Below are 20,266 nucleotides of genomic sequence, written 5' to 3'. Positions count from 1 at the left end.
TTACTCAGCTGAGTTGATGCTGATTCCTCTGCTATATCCACTCCCATGAGTTCTTCTACCTCCTCCCTGAAGAGGGTCTGGGAGGGCTGGGTGAGGTGAGACAGGCTATACCTAGAAGTGGTGAGCATCTGCTCTACCCTCAGCTGAGATTGGCCCCAGTTCCTCTGACTCAGCCCTTGATCACCCATGTACATTGCCCAGGACCCTTGAGATATCAAGGGGTATTCAGGAGCTCCATGCTTGAGGTACTGTTAATCTCCTGGTCCAACTCCTCATAGAACAGTGATATTCTAGGGGAGTTACCAGAACAAGAATTGTGGTCCTTTGCCCAGTAGTACAGGCTCTTCAGAGATTTTATGTTTCCCTGGCAGAGGTCTAATGTTGTGGATCCCTTTGTCAGCTTCCTTCCTGGAGATATCACCAAGACTTCTTTCTGGCCCCAGACAAAATCTTAGGTCTTGCTGGCCTCACACCACAGTCTCACAAAAACTATCAGCCTCAGGCCAACTAGTCACCCACTGGGAGTATGCTCTCCCAGAATACCAGGGTAGATTATTTTAATCAAGGCCATTTAAATCAGCAAACAGGAACCTTGATTTAAATATTTGATTTTAATCTTGTTTTGCATTTGTACTTATTTCCCTTAAGAAAAGTTGATTCTCATTGGGTGGTATCCATTAAAGTATGTTTTTTGCCATTAAGTATAACCTTCACACTAACTTTGGTGTTTCTTTTGACTGACCTACACATACATTGCATATATCTATACATATTTAAGCAGTTATATAATTTAATATGCATTTATCCAGATTTTTAATTTATATTTAGTATATTAGAAAATTGTGAATGAGGCATTTCTTATTTACTAGATTTTTTTCCACTCATGATTTGCATTAAGCTGTATCTGGATGGAAATTGAAATTAAAATTAAATTAAAATTCACAAAGACAGCATTTTAAAATTGTTTATTATTTAAAACTTAATAAAAGGAAGCAACTGTGATTAGCTAGTTCAATTAATTGTTTCTGGTCACCCTATCCTTCAAGATTTTAGAACTAGTAGATCTCATCCTCTATTTTTATTCACAAATGGAGAGAAAACAAGCTTTACTGGTTTTTCAACTCCCAACTAGTTTCTTAACTGGAATGAGCTAGTCACTGACCTAAACTAGTTGAATAAACTGAAATGAAGAAAATATTCGGTGTCTGCAGAAGAGGCTACTGCTGTCAAATGTTGTTTTAGCACTTCAGCAAGTTCTGGTTCCAGGTGCTTAGCACAGTGACTTCCACTAATTCAATAGTTTGACTTTCAAAGAAAGATCAGAAGCTACATGTACTCTTAATATTAGCTTAAATGTTATAATAAATTCAAGCTTTAACATAGGTAGTCATAATTTCAATTTTAAAGAGGTTTCTCTTAAAAACAAAATTAATTTAAAATCAATCAGGTTTAAATAAAAATTTTTAAAGTGAATTTTTATCCACACTGCAAGATGTACCTGTTCAGATCAGAAGGCAATAAAAGTACTATATAAATATTACTAGTACAGAAAACTGCATGCAGAGGTGGGGTCTGAACACCAAAGCAGGCTATTTATACTGTCTGGAAGTAACTTCCGGTCCAAAACCAGGAAGTAGGTAGGTAGATAAAGGCCCCAGGACTTTTGGGAAGACAGCTGCAGGGGGGAAAGGGAGGGAGACTGTACTCAAGTGGACTCTATATGCATTCACACAGCATAGTAGCTTGAGAATCAGCAGCACCTGAGCTCAACCTATACTCCCTTAGGTTGCTTGATTTAAAGCACCATCACTCAAACCAGAAATGTTTGTATATGGACAGGAGCTGGGTTAGGGGCAACACTTGCACTATAATTTGAGTTAACTTTGCAGGGAAGACAAGCCCTTAGTCAAGCATTTAGTCCAGGCTGTATACAGTTTAATCAAACTGTGTGCTTACATTAGGGTTTCCACTTAATGAACAAGTTTTCAGTTACAAAGCCAAGCCAAGAAACTTAATTTTTCAAAACCATACTTTATTATTATTTTTTTTTTAAAGGCAACTAGAAGTATTTCAGAACTATATTTCTTAAGCAAAAAAGAATTCACATCTCTTTCCATTTTGCAGGGTTATTAGTATGAGAAATAAAGCATTTGGTGTGTGTGATTTTTGCATCTGTTGTTGAGTTCCTAAACAAGTCCAGATTTAATTAAAAACAGTGACATCCATTATGGCTTAAGACACAGAATTACAAGATCACTGAACAGAAAAGCTTTCAGAAGACCCAAATGTGACCAAAAGCTAGTTATGATAAACTTTCCAACATGAGCAGGAGGCAAAGTTTAGTAAAGACAAACAAATGGAAGCAGCAAGAACATACCAGCAAAGACACACGGTTCCAAAGATACCCATGCTGTAAATTCACAAAGTGTTAAAAAGTATGCGTCATCTGTGCCAACTAATCCACCTTCTCATATTTATCCCAAACCCCAAGAACCATGAATTGAATGGAAGTGTTGACCACTGGGACAGCATCATATTAAAAAAGAAAGTTAAAGATGGAAGACTGGGGTGTGCAATAGTAGGAAAGGACTTAACTGCTCTGACAAGAGGACAGAGACAAAAGTTGAAGACTTTGGCCAAGAGATTTAATCTATAAGCATATTAGGACTCAGACTCCCTCAGAACCCAGAGTTGCTCTATTGTGGGGTTTATTCTGCCTTTAACTAATAATAATAGCATTTTACACCCCATGTTCAGGATAGCTTGCCCACTTAAGGGGACAGAGGTGGTGGTAGGGATAAGTTTCCTTCCTTCTAATTTTCAAATGGTTGAAGCCTGGCAAGAGTTGCCTCATCAGAAAGAGTACAACTAGTTAAAGACCTGCCAATCACGGAAGGAAAAGCGTACACTGCTACAGACAATAGGGTGCTCTCCCTTATCCACCTGGACAGAGATAATACAACAGTATTACATAAATATGTTGGGCAAGAATATAGCAAGTAACCTACCTAACCTCAGTGGTATTTGCAATAAAATGTGTTTCATGCCAGAATGAGCAAAGGATAGCCACAGAGCAGGGGGCAATCCTAAGTTTTAAACATTGTTGGCAGTACTGCCAGAAGTTCCAGTGTATAAGTAGTTAGAATATTGGTGACCCTTATTGGTTTTGCTCTAACCACCATCTAAAGTCAGCCACACATCAACATGTAAAGCAAATAAAAGGGTGTGTAACAGTACCTGCAGACACCTCCTTCATCCAGTTAATACTTTAAAATAATTGTCCCCACCATACCCTCTTCTACAATTAGACCAATTTTCCTGTCCCAGATGGATAATACAGGACCCCGGTGTTACAATTCCTGCTTCTTTACTTGCTGGGGAAGTGAAAGCCAGGATGACAGTTTGATTTATAACTGCTTTTTGTTAAATCAGACTACCTATTGAAAGATTACAATCTATTAGAAGTCTTAATTCAAAGGAGACAGCATTTAATACTTGTAACAAATGGTTGCAACTCTGGGGTAGAGAGGGAGGATTGAAAGTGTATGTTACTGAGTATAATTTGAGTAACTAAACCAATCTTTGCAAAAAGTTTGATGCATGAGGCAGACTCTCTTTAGAGCACCCCAGTTCTCTTCATGAGAAGATTAGAGGTACAATGGTTTGTGTTATTGCAACACCTGCATTTGTTAAGTAATCAATTCTTTTTTCCATACACTTATGATTTTATTAAAAGGGAATTTATGGTTGACTTCCAAATTTGGCTGACAGTTTGCTGATGAGGTTCATGACCTTGGGGTTGTTCTGGTACTTGGACATGTTTGCTGGGTTCTGGGCAACATCTTGGAATGCGACCATAACTTCTGGATCCTGCAAAAGCAGAGGAAAGATGTTATTGTAGCTTTATTCCAATACAAAAAGCTTTAAAACATTTCAAGTAAATTTAGCACTAGACTGACAGCTCTGGAGATTAAAGCCAAAGGTAGGGACACTCCTTAAGTCTATCTAGCTGGGTCTTGGATGAGAGACCTCTAAAGAAAAATCCAGGTGATACAGGATGTGAAGCTGGCAATTCATTAGGTAGCATGTGAGTCAGTACTGAGCTAATGCCACAACAATGTGCAAGAGATACTATATTTTGGATGAGATGAAACTGAGTCTGACTTGAAGATATTACTGACACCATGTCACTTGACATGGGTAAGGATGTCAAGTTTGACAGTATTTGAATTTCCATGACTATGTTCTGACTGAATGTTCCCTCTGCAGTTTTATTTAGGTACACAGAATATCTCACTTTCTTTGCTGAAAAGTTCTTTAAGTATGTTATTAGACAAAATAAAACTCCTAGAAGTGGGAAAAGCAAAAATCTTCCATGTACATTAAGATTACAAATACCACGCTTGTGCTTATGTAAAGTGTGTACTTCATAAAGGCACTGGTGCAGTATAAGAATCACACTGGAGGCCTCGATGAGGCACAGGAGCAGATTTTGGACCTTAACCGTGACCAAGAAATGAAAGCCATCTATTTTAATGTCCTAAAGACTCAGGTACTCTGGGGTGTAAAACCCGGAGCACAAGGAGTTTGAAATAAACGTGCAATCTAATGTCTTCATATTCCAAGGAGTTTGGAGTTAAAACACCCATATGAAGATGGCAAAGTTGGACAAAGTCGGTCTGCTTTATCAGCCTATTCAAGAGGTGTGCAGACTTTCCCAGGGCACGTCACCCAATCTCTCCCCCCAACTTCCACCTCAATGTGGAAGTGCGATTTAAAACTTTTGGGAAGTTTCATAGTTCAATGATTCAACAGAACTTTCATATGCTAAACAGATTTTAGACCAATCAGTTCTATGTCTGAGGGCTATCTGCATGCTCAGTTTGACAATTCAAAGAGTCTGCCTTAGATTTTTCCCTTACAGCTGTAGGGATTTCCCTCAGATTTTCACCTTTGGGCTGAGATTGAGCACAGATTGTTTCAGCCCAAGAATAATGAGATAAAGTTATATATAAAAAACCAGGGAATTTTATTAGAAGCTACTTTGCTATTTTAACTAGTGTGTTTACTGCTGAAAAACAAGATTTTTATCTACACCAATTTTAGCTTCACTGCTTAGTATGGAGGAGTCATAACTAAGATATGTAAACTTTTCTGTACTGTGAGTGCAACAGCTTTGACATTTGCACTATTGGTCTAAGAGGCTCTTTTCACATTTAACTCTGTGGTGTGCTTCTGAATGATCTTACTGAGCATCTGGGCATGCACATATTACAGTCTGTGTGGCCATCAATGATATAGTTGGAAAGGCATTTCCATGATAAACCTCTTACACTTCAGCCATATCTGCACTAGACAACTGAACTGTTCTTAACTGAACTAGTGAGAACACCAGCTTAAATCCAAAAGCAGGAAGTGACAATGCCCAGATAAAGACAGTTATAAATACAAGAAAATAAAAATATGATAGCCACTCAAATGTAGCTTCAGAAAACAAACATTAGGCAAGCCACTTTCCTCCCTTCCCCTCAACACCCATCTCAGCTGATTCTTTCAGAGACTAAAAGCTCAACAGATGTTGGCTAAAATAAAGTTTATTAGAAACAATTTCAACAGGTTGTAACAGTAGACAAAAGGAAGGCCAACAAAGGTCTTGAAAAGATGAACACAGTAACAAGTTTGTGTGTTGGGGGGGGGGGGGAAGAGAGAGAGAGACTGTCTGTAATATCACTCATTACAAAACTCAGATGAGGACAACTTCAACGGAGACCACCCTAAACACGACTGGACTTTAGGGGCAATTACAGTTTATGACTTAACAGGAAACAGCTTCTATAAACATAGAAGACTGAACTCCTATCTAGGTGTCAATATTAAGCATTACCATTTGCTAAATGTATGCAGAGCCAGTCATTCCAGCTACTTTTCAAGTCACCTATACATTAGGGAAAGGCAGCCAAAGACCTGCCATGTGGTACCGCTCAAAAGCCTAGGAATCTTTTCCCATTAACTTGCAGAGAATGACCTCAAAAATCAGCATGTGAAAGATGACCATCACCAATAACTAAGGACAACAGAGCAAAGGCGTTGCCCTATTAAAGGCAGTGCACATTAGGAACTGAAGCCATTTTCAGCAATAAATCTACAGCACTGACAACTGTTTCATTCTGTCCACACAGGGAGTTAAGTCACTTTTATCAGAGTGAAAGACTCTTTTAGGATTGAGCCAATCTCTTAAGGCTGTTTTTAAAAAAGTCCTTTCTTCTAACAGTTTCCCCATGTTAATTACACTGGAGTTGTGCCAGTGCTAAGCTGATCACGGCTACTAGCATTTTTACCATTATAATATGCTTGTCCTGGGCAGAATTAAGCCACTATGGAAGAACACCCATGGCCACTGGTGCCGTCTACACCAGAGCTTCCCCTGTTGCTACCAGTGGAGTTACACTGGTATTAGCAACAGGTGGAAATTTAGGGAAAAAGGCTAGTTCAGACAAAGGCCTAGTATAGTCAGGGCTTCAAAATGCCACTAACAAAAATCTGAGACCATGTTAGCAACTTTCTAGCAAGAACAAAGGTTTAAAGACTCCTCTAGAAGGAAAAAGTCCTAAAAAGTTCCTCACTGTAAAACTGGTTTACCAGTGGTGCCAATTCAGTTTTCTTGCCTGGATAAGGGGACACAAATCCCCCCCCATCCCGGGCAACAGCCCAGTTCATCTGATCCCATGCATCAGGTCACTAAGCTACTCACTGATTTGGCCCAGTCACATTGTCTGTAAGAATGGTGGCTGGGATAAATTTCAGAGGCATTACGACTGGAACCATGCTCTGGCAGCAGCCATACTGATTTATTACAGGACCACTGCTTAAGCGTGGTTGAGCCATGCTCCCTCCCCGACTCCTCATGATCAATGGAACACTAAGTAAATCCTCCCTCCACCCCTAAGTGTCACCACTACTGTCTACATTAAACAAAGAACGCTGTCCACATTACATATTTTTGCAATAGTTCAGAAGAAAGATCAACACTGGCAGAATCTCAGAACTTATACCAAGTGCTTCCAGGCTCTAAAATGCACTATCATTAACACCAGCACAGCTGCTGAGAACAGAGCTTCTATGTGATTTCAAAGCACTGGTTGGCAGTGTGAATTATGACAACTAGACGAACCAGTGAAGCTGAAAATTCTTGTTTCTCACGTAAAGCTGTGTCAATAGCCGATTTTTTGGTTCACTGGCCATTAAAAAAAGAAAATAAATATTTTTGAGTTGACCTGAAAAAGTTTCTCAGCAAGCCAAGAAGTTGAAATTTTTTTTTTTTTTTTTTTTGTTTCAGATCAAACTAAACCAAATCTTTTTATTCAAGATTCTTTTAAAATTTTTTAAAGGGACAATGAAGTAGGTTTTTAAACAAAGGAGTTTTGAATCAGGAAATTTAAATGTTTAATATTTCCAAAATATCAAAATGAAATGTTTTAATTTTTAATATTTGTATTTTTTTGGTCTTTCAACCAAAAACACTGACAAATTTGAAAAAAAAAAAAAAAAAAAATTAAACTTTTTGGTTGACCCAAAGCTGAATTTTTTGGCAAAGAAAGTTTTGATCTAAAAAATTTCTTGCAGTATTATTCATGCATGTCCTGGAAGCCATTACTGCAGATCTCACCAGTTCAGGTAAAGATTTGCTCCCAGGTATTGCTATCATTAAAATTAATGATGTCTGCATGGGCCAAAAGCATTGTACACATTTTGCAAGATTAAGACATTCCAAACAATTATTTCTTGCTATGCTTTTGCTTAGCATAGAAGGCTTCAAAACAGCTATGAAAAGCTGTTTCAGCAGGTCAGTGTGCCCAGGGTACTAAGTATTTCACACCTGAAAGCCATCCAGGACTAAAGCCCAATTTACTTGTTTAAATAAGATCAATAAGACACCTTTATACCTGCCCATGTAGACTTTTCAGAGTCTCTCAGTTTTGTTTCAGCCCCACCCATAATTTTTCTTTGACAACTTCCAACAGATTTGCCTTAGGGCCCGCTAGTGGAATGCTTCTCCTCTGAATTCCGACACCATAACTGGTTTAACAGGGTATGGAATGGTCTTAGCATGGGAAAAATGGGCATTAATATATGGTAATATGGAATTTGCCAGATCAGTTCATCCAGCCCAGTGTTCTGCCTTTCAATTAGCCCTATGACCTCACTCCTGTCCCTGTTTTATCTTTAGTTGTCCCCCGTACTCACTTGGAATCCCGGACCTGTGGATACTCCCCTTAGGCTGGGGGAAGGTCCTTTAGTAGAGGGCGGGCTTCCGCCCACTCACTTCCTGGATCCCAATAGGAACAACAAGATTTATCCATACACATTCAAAAGACAACAAGCCTTCCCATTCACAGTAGGGTCAGATCTCGTAGAAGTAGTGTAATGAGAGTCCCACAAAACCATGCAAAAAGAAAGAGAGAAAATAGCTCCAAAAAGCCAGAGTGCATGCTGTATTGTACAATTCTAGTTTTGTCTAGAATATCTTGGGGCAGTGGAAGGTCAGGAGTATTAGCCACAACCAGCTAGACAAATAGCCTATATGGTCATTCCAAAAAGAGTGATGCCACCCATGCTGTTAGAGAGGGTTTCACTAACTGCTTGTCATTTGTCTTAAGGGAAAAAACCTCCCAACTTGGATAAGAAAAAGATTTTTCTTCCCCCTGTAAGTGACAAGAGAACATATGTTGTGTCCTCATTTTGCATGTTTATGTTTTATCACTGCAAGTCCTCACCTGCATGGCTGCAAGAACCTCTGGGTCGCTGAGAATTTCATTGAGACCAGGCATCCCTGCCATGCCTGGCATACCTCCAGGAAACCCACCTGCAAATAGAAAAGACAAGAATACACAAAGGGAAAAGTTCAGTCATCTATACACAAGCACATGCACATAGCCCAGGACAGCCCATCTTTTACCAGTCCCAGCCAGGAAGGTGAACAAACAGGTCTTCCACAAGGCTACTGTTGTTCCACCAACTAGAAAGTAGGGGCTTTATCACCTTCTCTTCCTGTGAATATATGCATTTCATTTCATCCATATTTTGGGAATCTAAGGCAATAAGAAGCTCATAACAAAGGCTGCAGTTATTTCGGGTTAACTCACCAAACCAGGTAAAGCCTATCAGCACAAATCCAGTAGCATAAAAAGAGTTTAAGTGTCTGAGGCAGAAGTAACATGGGGCAGGAAGTCAGCAGAGACACACCTCATGAACAAAGCACACCCAGTAGAAATCTTAGGCTTAATGCTTAGTCATGTATTAACAAAATAAACAAAGTGCCATAAGAAATACCAATTTTGGACACTAAACCAGAATACATCATGTGTGTTGAGCATGGGGTGGGGTCCCTGTTCATTCATCAATTTCCTGGTAGAACTAGTTTGAAGCCAGCCTGCACTTAGTGTACCCCACCCTCCAGGAAAGTCTTCTCATGCACTGGCACAGAAGTCCCAATTTCTCCCCAATACTCATTGCAAACAAAATATAGTGCCAAGAGCATGCAACTATAGCAGGTTTATTATATCCCAATGCTGGGGAAAAGATGGGTTTCCTCTGAACAGTACAGAAATTAGGTCTTATTAAATGGATTCTACTATGTCTTTTGAGAAACTACTCAACTGAACCACATCTCACTCCCAGCACATATTTCCCAATATTCAGTCTGAATTTCCCTTCACCCAATCTCATCATATTACTCTTCAAGAGAGCCCTCCAGGTCACCTTGGACAACTCCTTTCCCTCCTAAATGTATTTTTACAGAGTTCTATTCCTCACTCCTGGTTGGCTAAGCAATACATCATTTTTCTTCTCACACACAACTCTTCAACCCAACGATCTTCACTGTTGAGCTCTGAATCCCCTCACCTTTATTTACTATACACCATGAGTTATACTCAGTAGTTGGTAGGAGGAGTCCCTCTCCCCTTCATCCCTCCAAAATTAAAGGCTTCTCAATTTCCTGCTCTCAGCCTTGTCCTTTCGCTGAATGATATTGAGAAGAAATGAAAGCTCTGGCCCTGCCCCACATGGAAAAGCCAACCTCCTTCTGCGCCTAATTGATTATGATTCCCAAAAAATGAGGTACCTGGAAAGCCACCAAACTGAGCTCCTCCTGCCTGTTGCCGGGCTTCTTCCTCCTGCAAATGAAAGCACATCATTTCAGAAAGAGCAGTGAAATGGAAGACAGCCTCCTACTACTTAAGTGGCCTTGTGGGAAAAAAACAGCATCAGCTAGATTCGAGACACTGAAGAGCAGGGGTAGTCAATAGGCAGGACCGCAGAACGGACTGCAAAATCTTTTATTTACTTATTATAGTTTTTTGGGTTTTTTAAAAATGTTCTCTGGAGTCTGGACCCTGACTATACCTTGACCAAGAAATTTTGACCTAGCAAAAAAACTACTCCTGCTTAAGAGTCTAGTGATGAGGGCCACATAAGTACCTATATACAACAGAAGTGAGAAGAAAACCAGATGGCAAGGTGGGGAGGAGGGTATGTGAGAAACTAGAGAGAGAGGGGAAAAAAGCAGGGGGCGGAAGGAGGAGGAAATCAGAATCATGTTCAGCAAAAAACACCTTTGTGCTGAGATTCAACTTACTGCAGCTCAGCTGTGAATACAGGCAATTCATATGCTTTAATTACTGTTAAAAGTTACATTTTTCAGAAAACCTTTGCTCTGTTGTGTGGTCAAAAAGGAAGTGAAAAGTTAAGCAGTGGTGAAACTGGTAACTGGCTATTCCAGATTCAACAGAATCTGAGGATGCAGAATCCACCTCTGATTTCACTTCTCAGATAATCAAGTAACCAAGACACCTAGCACAACAACTGGGTCCTGGTCCATGATTAAGACTCCTAGACGTTATTGTAATACAAATACTATAATTCCATTTTTAAAAATATACATGAAAGGGGTTGCATACAATAGAATTTCTATCAAAAAAGCTAACCTTGCACTAACTCCCAAGATTATGCAGCGCTTTTTAAAAAATGGTTTTGTATCAAAAGCTCACCCTCTGTGCTTTCTCATGTTCCTCTCGGGCCTTCTTTACTCTCTCCAGCCTTTCCTTGATTTCTTTTTCTTCACGCTTTCGCTCATACTTCCTGCGATGTTCAGCAATCTTCTGAGCCTGAGGCAGGAAGAAACAGTGAGTATTCTTGTGCATTTCCAATAGAGACATCATAGCATGGATGTTTTCCTCTGAGATACAGCATAAATTTAGCCACTGAACTAGTTTCAGTGAGTTTTTAAAAAAAAAGTGTTGATGACTTCATCATGTAGCATTAACTGACTTTAGAGATTACGTTTACCACACGTACCTTACAAATACTGTCAGCAGTATTGGGGCGTAACAATATGACTGGACTAGTCAAAATATGCACTTCCCCAACATACTCCCTTTACATGAAACTCTGGGATTTACCATTCCCCTTATCATCCACATCATAGAGCTCCCCAAGCTAATACCTTTGGCCAGCAAGAACAGTAATAGAAAAGCCTGGACTCTTCTGCAGACAGTCAATACCAGTTGTTTGCCATACAAACAGGGAACTTCCACAAGAATAATAAAAGAACATTTTTGCCGCTTCCAAAAACACCACCGCTGTGCATGCAAAATTTGACAATTAGGGCAAAAGATCACTTCCTGATTCTACTTTTGTAAAACGTTGGGCTTTTTGTCTTCTAGATGTCTTCATATGTAAAAACACTTACATGCAAGTTCCTTATTAAACCAGAGCTTCCCTGAACTCAAGCAGGGAAGGAGAGGTGGAAAAGAAGTTGTTTCTCACAAATGTTCTCCAAATGTATTGCCTCTACAGAGTCCCACTGCAGAAGACTACCTACCAGTGATCTCCTTAAGGAAGGGAGCCAAGTGAGGACCCCTACAAGTGGAAAAGTAATTGAAGCACTGCCTTCCTGAAACCAGGTTCTGCTTTCGATAGTGTTGGGAAAATGGTTCATGTCTTAAGTCACTGAATTCCACATAGCAACCCTGCAGATTTCAGATATTGGCATGCATCTGTAACAGGGGTCAGCAATCTTTCAGAAGTGGTGTGCCGAGTCTTCATTTATTCACTCTAATTTAAGGTTTTGCGTGCCGGTAATACATTTTAATGTTTTTAGAAGGTCTCTTTCTATAAGTCTATAATATATAACTAAACTATTGTTGTATGTAAAGTAAATAAAGTTTTTAAAATGTTTAAGAAGCTTCATTTAAAATTAAATTAAAATGCAGAGCCCCCCGGACCGGTGGCCAGGACCCGGGCAGTGTGAGTGCCACTGAAAATCAGCTCGTGTGCCGCCTTCAGCACGTGTGCCATAGGTTGCCTACCCCTGATCTATAATTTGCTTGAGGCGGTCATTCCTCTGTCTGAAAGCTCACACCCCGAGACTCACGCACAAGAACACTACCTAGTGCATAAATGACTGGATATACTCTTATCCTTTTAGAAAGCCTTTGAATTGAGATGGCTTGACCCTTATCTCTCTCTCTATAGAGGCTACAAAGCTTAGTTCTAAGTAGTAAACATTCCCTCAGAATCCAGAGTACACAGCCTTACCTCTCCAGGGGTTTCTGGGGCTTTGACAAATATACAGGCAGTAATATATTGATGTGGAATATGAGAATAAGTGTTTGCCATGGAGGCTGCAACTTCTAGACTCTCCTGCCATGGTAATGACCACTAAAAACAAGGGATAAGTTTTCAGCAGAACCCAAGTCTCATTTTCAAAAATGAAAGACACTTAGAGCCTAAATCTTGCCCCTTCAGCCAGAAGTATTACTGAATGCAAGAATCCATGGGCTCAAAAGGGCCTTTTCATGAATCTAGCAAATACCAAATTAGAGTCTGAAAGATCAATAGGCTTTTAGATGGGAGAGTATAAATTTGTAAAATGTTTTAAAAGTCTTAGGATTGACAGACGTGGTCTCTTTCACAGAGACACACTAAGCAGATCACCAGCCATGCTGCTGAGTAAAGGAATCTGAGGTCCAGAAGCGTAACCCTGTTTCTCTGCTGGGCAAAGGAACACTTGACTCATGAAAAGAATGAATGGACAGGCTGGAAGCTCCGAGAAATAGGTTTGCCACGTTCAGAATGACATGATTAAGATTACTGTCTCAAAGCAGCTTTCCCTTAACTCTCAGTATAAAAGAAAGACATTCACTAAGCACTGTGGATCCTTGCCCGCTCAAGCAAAACTTCAGGCACTTATTGTATTGATTCGTAGCAAAGAAATCCATATCTGGATGAGCCCACAAGGCAGCTAAGATGAGCCACCAAGAGTCTGAGTCGCCACTGGTAATGATCAGTATCAGATATATACTTAAAAATGTAGCCTATAACCTAATAGGGCAGAGCAGACAGGTTCACTTCATTTTGGATGCTCAATTCCTACAGAAAGACTGCCTCCTCACGGAAGCAACTGAGTTTTACTTTCTCAAAGTAATATATTGTAACTAAGGCTGCAAGTCTTTCACGGAGGTCACAGATTCTGCAACAGCAGTCCCGGGTTTTGCCCGGAGCAGCAGTGACAGGGCCCCAGGCTGCTGACATCCCCACTCCTGGAGGAGCAGAGGCAGGACCCTGCCCCCTGCCCCACAAGCAGCAGCAGCACCCCAAAGCCCCCCAGATTTAGTCACAGGTATTTACAGCACAAGTCATGGACAGGTCACGGGCTGTGATTTTTTGATTATCGTCTGACCTGTCCATGACTTGTACTAAAAATACCTGTGATTAAATCGTAGCCTTAATCATAACCAAGTTATCTGTAGGAATCTACATCAATTACCCTTCAACCTCTGGAAGTAAAGTTTTATGAAAGAGTCTGATGGCTCCCAATTTGAGGAAGAGCATATGGAGTTTCATTCCTGAGGCTTCCACACACCATGGTAAGTTTGAGGAGTGCTTTTAGGATCTCTATTGAGACGAGTCAACCAAGACTATCATCTAATTAATCATCCAATTAAACCCTTGAAGATTGCTGTGGGCAAATACTGCCAAAGAGTGAGTACTGGACTTTCTGAAGTGGAAACACTCACGTCCAGCAGCAATTGTTTGAATCTGGTGTAAAAACCAGCCACCCTTTCAAGGGTTGTGCACCTGAAGCCTTGCAGAGTTGGAGACAAAAGTGCAGTAGACATCAGGCTCAACACTCCGATAATTTCACTGGGTCTTCCAATCTAGTCTTTGCTACCTCCACTCTCTGTATGAGTTCTTGGCAGTCAAGCTAGAGTTCTTGCAGAATCTAAGGGGGTCTTCTGTGAAGACTAGCCCTTGAGCTGTAGCCAAGATATATTCAGTTTACTGTAGAGATCTGAAGGAGCAGCAAGGTAACTCTTGCCTTGCAGGAAAGACTGATCTTTTAGCAGTCAGCCAGATATGGACACACCTAAGGCCCCCCCATACAGATTAACTGCAAAAACTGCCAAGCATTTGGTGAATACCGTTAGGGGTGCTGCCAGTCCAAAAAGTAGAACCTTATATTAGTTATTGCCAAACATACTTCCTGTGCTTTTGCTTTATCAAGGCGTGGAAGTAGAAGTCTCCAGAGCTATGGTTCCATACCAGTCCTGAAGATTGAGAGGATTATGCTCCCCAGAACAGACAGGTAGAATTTTGTTTTCCTTAGGTAATTTCTTCAATTTGCAGAAGTCTAGAACAGAGCCTTTCCCAATATGGTTGCCAGGACCTCCTTTTGCAGCAGTTTCTGAGAAGGATGCTTGAAAAAGTAAAGGGAGTTAAGATGTGGTATGGCTTATAACTGGAAGGAATACTCATTTATGGGATTTAGGACCCACTGCTCCAGAGAAACACTTCACCATGCCTAAAAAATACTGGGACAAAGTCCCCAAATGGAGAGGCAGGAGAAGAGAAGAAGATCTGATTTTTTTGGAACTGGTTCAGGATCCTTTACCACATCCTTGCTTTTGAGATGCAGCATATGTTAATGAGGTAGTCAAGGGAAAGGAGGAAGATCTTTGCCTCCCAATGGGGATAGAGAGATTCATAGACTGCCTGGGTCTATATTGGAGACCAATCCAGAAGCGGTCTGTTGAAATTCCTTTTTGAGGAACCTAGAAGATGACTTTATGAGGAACAGATTAACCCAGCCCCAGAGATCTGGCCATGGACCTCCTGGTTTTTAATTTTTAAGGCTTTATCAGTCTTAAAACAGAAAAATGGTCAGCTCCTTTCAAAGAGTAAATCTATTATTTTGGTTTGAGTCATTAAGAGACCTGAATGTCTGAACCAAGAGAGTGTCTTGAGAAACAGCTGTGGACAAAAGCCTGTCAGCAGTATTCAGTGTATCTTAAGAAGCCCTTAATTATTAGAGACCTCTTAGCATTCAAAACCCTATAGGAACTCCTGCTTTTTGCCTTAGGGGGATGATTTAGACTCATAAGACCATCCCAGGCTATAAGCTATGTCAGGCCACATAACCAGAGGCCCGCAGAATCAAGATGGAGAAGAAATAAGCCTTCATGCCAAATATATTACTTTCTGGATTTTTTGTATTTAGGGTAAATTTTACTTTTTCAGCTTTTAATTTATCACTTCCATCTCAACTAAATCTAAAATACAACTCATCCCTTCCTCACAACATGACATGGGAACCTTATTTCCTATAAAGTGAACCTCACAGGCAGGGGGGCTCCAGACCTGACGAATTTAAACAGACACTTTTAGCTTCCTGGGCACAGCCACTACCATGTCCTGAAATCACTTGAGACCAGGAGAAAGCATTTGAAAAAGCCTCAGCTAGGGAAAGAGGGGGGGGGGGGGGGGGGGTAATCGAATCACTGATTACCCTACACAGCAGGCAGAACCAGTATAGAAGGCAGTAAAGTAAAGAAGGCAGATGGCAAAGGATCATGTGGGAAGCCTTCTCTGGAATATCACAGCTACCACTTTTCAAAAGAGCATTGATGCAGGAAGACCACCATAATGCCCAAGTGCCAACTTCCCCATACCCCCTCCACATGGATGAAAGCAAATTAGCTAAGTCTGAAGTTGTCCAAGCTGACATCTGAAGTGATAAGAATGTTCCTATGCCTGCACTAGCTTCTCCTTGAGGTGGAGCGGTTGTAGAATGGCAAGGAACCTTTGTAACAAGAGAGAAGTAGCCCATGGCACCGAGCTTAGGTCTGGAAAGAACCATGCATAGCAAGGATGATCGCACCAGCTTGCTTCAGCAACAGTCTCACCTGAACCAACCCAGCAGACCTAAGGGGGAGTAGTTAGTGCAAAACCCCCTTCCACATCAGAGCCTTCAAAAGATGCTTTTGGCAGACCAATCCAATTGGTGTCTTGATGCAAACAAGCCCAGATCTGAAGAGGCCCTATCCTTCCTTAGGATCAAGGAAAGCCAACTGCCTCACACTTAGCTAAATTTGACAATGAGATCCGTGGAGCACTGCTGTCTTACCAGGACTGGTTTTGGCACCACCGGCACTGTAAGAGGCGCTTTCCTTTGCCCCAATTTAAGAACTCAAAGCCTAAGAAACTGCCTTCTTGGTTCCTATGGCTTAAAGGGCACCTTTATTAGGGAATAACCCCTTTCAGCCTGGGATTTAGCACAGACTTCTACTCCAAGGATGGCCCACCAGACAAACTACTTATACCTGGGAGACTTTTTTAGGAAAAGTCTCAGACTTGAGCTACCAGACCCTCTTGCATAAGCAGATTCTGAAGCAGAGATTTCAGGACCTTTTTGGATAAAGCTTTGTAGACATTCCAGCATTTGGCAGGGTCCCTCTCTGAGGCATTTCACGTCTATCTGAAGCAAGGAACAGTGTGTGCAGGGTCACAGGAACCTGCCCTACAGGATTCCTAAGTGGCTCTGTGATCTTGACCAAGACCCAAGGCAACTAAAATGTTAACAAAAAAACTTGATCCTATTCCATACCTATTAAAACTGCACATGAACTATTTACCACTATGTAAGAATAACAAAAGAGAAAGGGATAGAGTGGTCACAGAACCAACCTAACAGGTGAATGAAAAGAAACAGAGGAACTATTAGACAAGATATTTATACCATTAATTTATGCAATGTCTAACTTGGAGAAATATTACACACCTTCCAACTGTTAACTACTGCTCAGAAACTACTGATTACATGGCTCAGCATGGGATGTCTGCAGTGGTGTTCTGCAGAGGCAAATTCATAAAGGAGAATGATAGCTGCTTTTAAGGAAAGCATATACTGCCCCCCAGTGGTAGAGTAGTGGAAGAAATTTACTATAGAAATCATGAGTTGAGAACATTGCTTCTGCATATTCACACTATAAGAGGAGTCCCCAGTGTCTCTGAGCCTCAGGAACTTTCTGGAAAGCAGTATCCATTGCAGCTATTTGAGTGTCCTCAATTCTGAATACTCAGAGCTGGGGTTACAAAGGGATGCATGACCCCAACTGTCTCAGCTCCTTCTGCTAACCTCAGATTATAACCCGAAAGAACAAGAGGGCATGGGGCAGGTAATTATAAATATGCAGAAGCACCACACTCAAAGATCCAGTTACCCACAACTAGAAATGGAAAGAAAATCAATGCAATTTAAGCCACAGAGTTGTTTTATAACCTCATCTCTGAATGTTTGATACTGCAAGAGCACTTATGTATTCCCAAAGGAAAATGTTTACAGCCTTCAGAAGCTTTCAGAAGTCTCTCTAACAAGCAAGAATAGGCAGAAGTCACCATGAAGAAGCCAATTTATTCCATCATCCCACCCCACTTACTCTTGGCTGCACCTCCTTCAGCATGGCACTAGCCTCTTCATCATAATCCAGTTTACATGCCAATGCAAGGTCATGTGCCGCCTCCTCCCAGTGACCCAGGAGTCTGGAATTGAAGAAATCAATATGGGGTTAGTAGCGCTCTCTCTTCCCATCCTTTAATTCGCAACAGACAAGGTGGTAGTCAATGTCCCTTTATCTGGATCCACATGAACCTCTTATAAGTGGACACACAAATGAGCACCTGAATGGTTACAGAAAAGTCCAAGACTTGATAATTACTGTAGATCATGGAAAAAAAGCCCCAAGAGCATGAAGCCCTCAGGGGATACTTCCCTGCTGCTTTATACTCCTACAACCCAACTACCACTTTTGCTGGCAGAGAAGCCAAATGAGTGCTGTGAAGCCAATTAGTGCCATTCCTCTGAACAGCAGAAAAGAGGTTGCTGTTATGAAAAACAAGGTACTCCCTACCCAAAGTGGAAAAGTGTATCTCAGTAACAGGTATTGTATAGTCAATTAAAATTTTTAAGTGACTAATAGTATCTATTGCCAAAGAGTTTGTTACTTCCGTAGGCTGAGCTGTTCACCCAGCCAGGCCCTTGTCCGCTCACTCTGGTCAGAACACCTTGTTGATTTTGGTGAAAGTTGGAAATCCAAAAAAGCTTGCTTTTCCAGTTTTCACCAATATCAATATGGTTCTGACCAAAGCGGGGAGGGGCCTAACGGACCCAGCTTGAGGGACTTTTAAGCAGCCTGATTTCCACTAAAATCAGGCCCACAGTGTCCATTTGGTGGTGCAGGCAGAAGCAGCTCCCTGGCACCCTAACCACTATTTTCTAGCCCTGAGGTCACTGCCTCACCACTATATCATGAGTAACCAAATGGTGATTTTAGTAGAAGTCAGGCTTTCAATTTTCCCCCAAATCAATATGGTTCCGCTCATTGATATACAGAATTTCCTATAATTTTGCAATTGATCAGATGCAGTTTTTAAAAGTTATCAGATTACATACAGACAGGAAAAGATAGAGACATGCCATCAGTTTGAGTGCAGAGCCTTGCTTCACTTGGTCAATGAGCGTTGAGCCTCATTTTGCTTGGCTAGTTCCTGACTCTTACACAGCACTTTTTGCCTATAGATCTTAAAGTGCTACACAAAGGAGGTAAATATCATCCCCATTTTATGGATGGTGAAAATGGAAGTAGAGGTGCAGTGACTTAACCAGCAGGCTAGTGGCACAGCCAGGAATAGAATCATAAAGCATGGACATTCCCCCACTCTATCAGGCTCTAACACTACTTTAGGGTGTATTAGAGTCAACCACACCAAGGAAAGTTTTAATATCATTTGGATATGTTACGATAAGGGCCTCCATGGTCTTGTAAGTAGTTCTCAAGTGAAAACACTGCAGATCGTGATCTGACTAGATCTCATATAATTTAGCACATGGTGCATTGGTAATGAACCAATGCCCCAACATGATTCAAGGGAACACTGGAATCATGAGATTGCTAGAGGTGCAATTTTTAGGATGATGCAAAACTCTGGTCCTGATTTCCAAAAATCCTTAAATATACTACAGTACACTTTCAAGAGCAGAGTTCCTGATTATTCACTAAATGAGAATACATATTAGATATTTTCAAAGTCCTTTAGAAAACGTTGCTAATGTTTCATTACCAGTTTTGCAAATAGGATTGTTATCCTAGTGATGGTCTGCTATCTTAAGCAGATACCACCCATCATGGACCCTGTTAAGGGATGTATGTAGAAAAAATAAGCTTGCCCAAAAGAAAGCAGCAAAAATTGATTTTCAATGTTAAGTAGCTTTTTTACTAACAGTTTAGTTTGTTCCTCCTTAACTGTTATATGCCTCCAAAACAAGTTTAAAAACTTTAGAAGATAATCATTCTTGAGATGTGTGGGTGCAGAGAGAAGAAGACAGTTAACCAAGACAATATCATAGAAAGTAATTACAGAATTTACTAAACTTGGCTTAAAAAATCCAGTTTTCATTACTTTAACAGCAAAACTCATTCTATCCTATTCATAAGAAGGATGTCAAAACACCTACCCATTTAATTGTTAATTCCTTATTACATTTAATACTTGTATTAAAAAAAGTAAATTAATTTACAAAAATTATAGTATTTCATTACAGGTTTTTGGACATTTTAGATTGGAGCCTTCACTACTAGTCCTAAACAATTTACTTTTACTAGTATAAAGTGTGTTGGGATTCTTTGGCACGAAAGACTAGCAAAATTCAAGTTATACCAGTTCACGAATAAAAATCGTTAAGAACTACAGTTAAGAATGTTCAATGACCAATCAGAAGATTTTGGTGATGGCTAATAAAAGGACATTTGGTACCAGAAACATTTACCCTCCCATTAAATTATCTCCTCCTACCCACAAAACATCAGATAAACAATTCCCAAGCCATAATGGATTAGGGTAGAAAAAGAACAAAAATTGCCTCCCTCAC

At 40.6% G+C, this 20,266-nt stretch overlaps 1 protein-coding gene across 1 annotated transcript in view; it reads right to left on the bottom strand.

The window, feature by feature from the left end:
* Positions 1–2,014: 2,014 nt before the first annotated feature.
* The window catches only part of ST13 (ST13 Hsp70 interacting protein), a 32,707-nt gene continuing 14,455 nt past the window's right edge, over positions 2,015–20,266 (bottom strand). Inside the window, exons 8-12 of the mRNA XM_034775821.1 lie at positions 17,778–17,880; positions 11,049–11,165; positions 10,124–10,175; positions 8,775–8,863; positions 2,015–3,870 (exon numbers count right to left, since the gene is read on the bottom strand). Coding sequence (XP_034631712.1) covers positions 3,742–3,870; positions 8,775–8,863; positions 10,124–10,175; positions 11,049–11,165; positions 17,778–17,880 — 490 coding nt within the window. The 3' untranslated portion in view covers positions 2,015–3,741. The remainder of the gene's footprint in view (positions 3,871–8,774; positions 8,864–10,123; positions 10,176–11,048; positions 11,166–17,777; positions 17,881–20,266) is intronic.

This window comes from Trachemys scripta, chromosome 1, assembly GCF_013100865.1.
Source record: "Trachemys scripta elegans isolate TJP31775 chromosome 1, CAS_Tse_1.0, whole genome shotgun sequence".
In the NCBI taxonomy this organism is placed as follows: Eukaryota; Metazoa; Chordata; order Testudines; family Emydidae; genus Trachemys; species Trachemys scripta.
The sequence above is the reverse complement of the archived record's forward strand: the minus strand, read 5'-3'. Positions and strand labels throughout refer to the sequence as shown.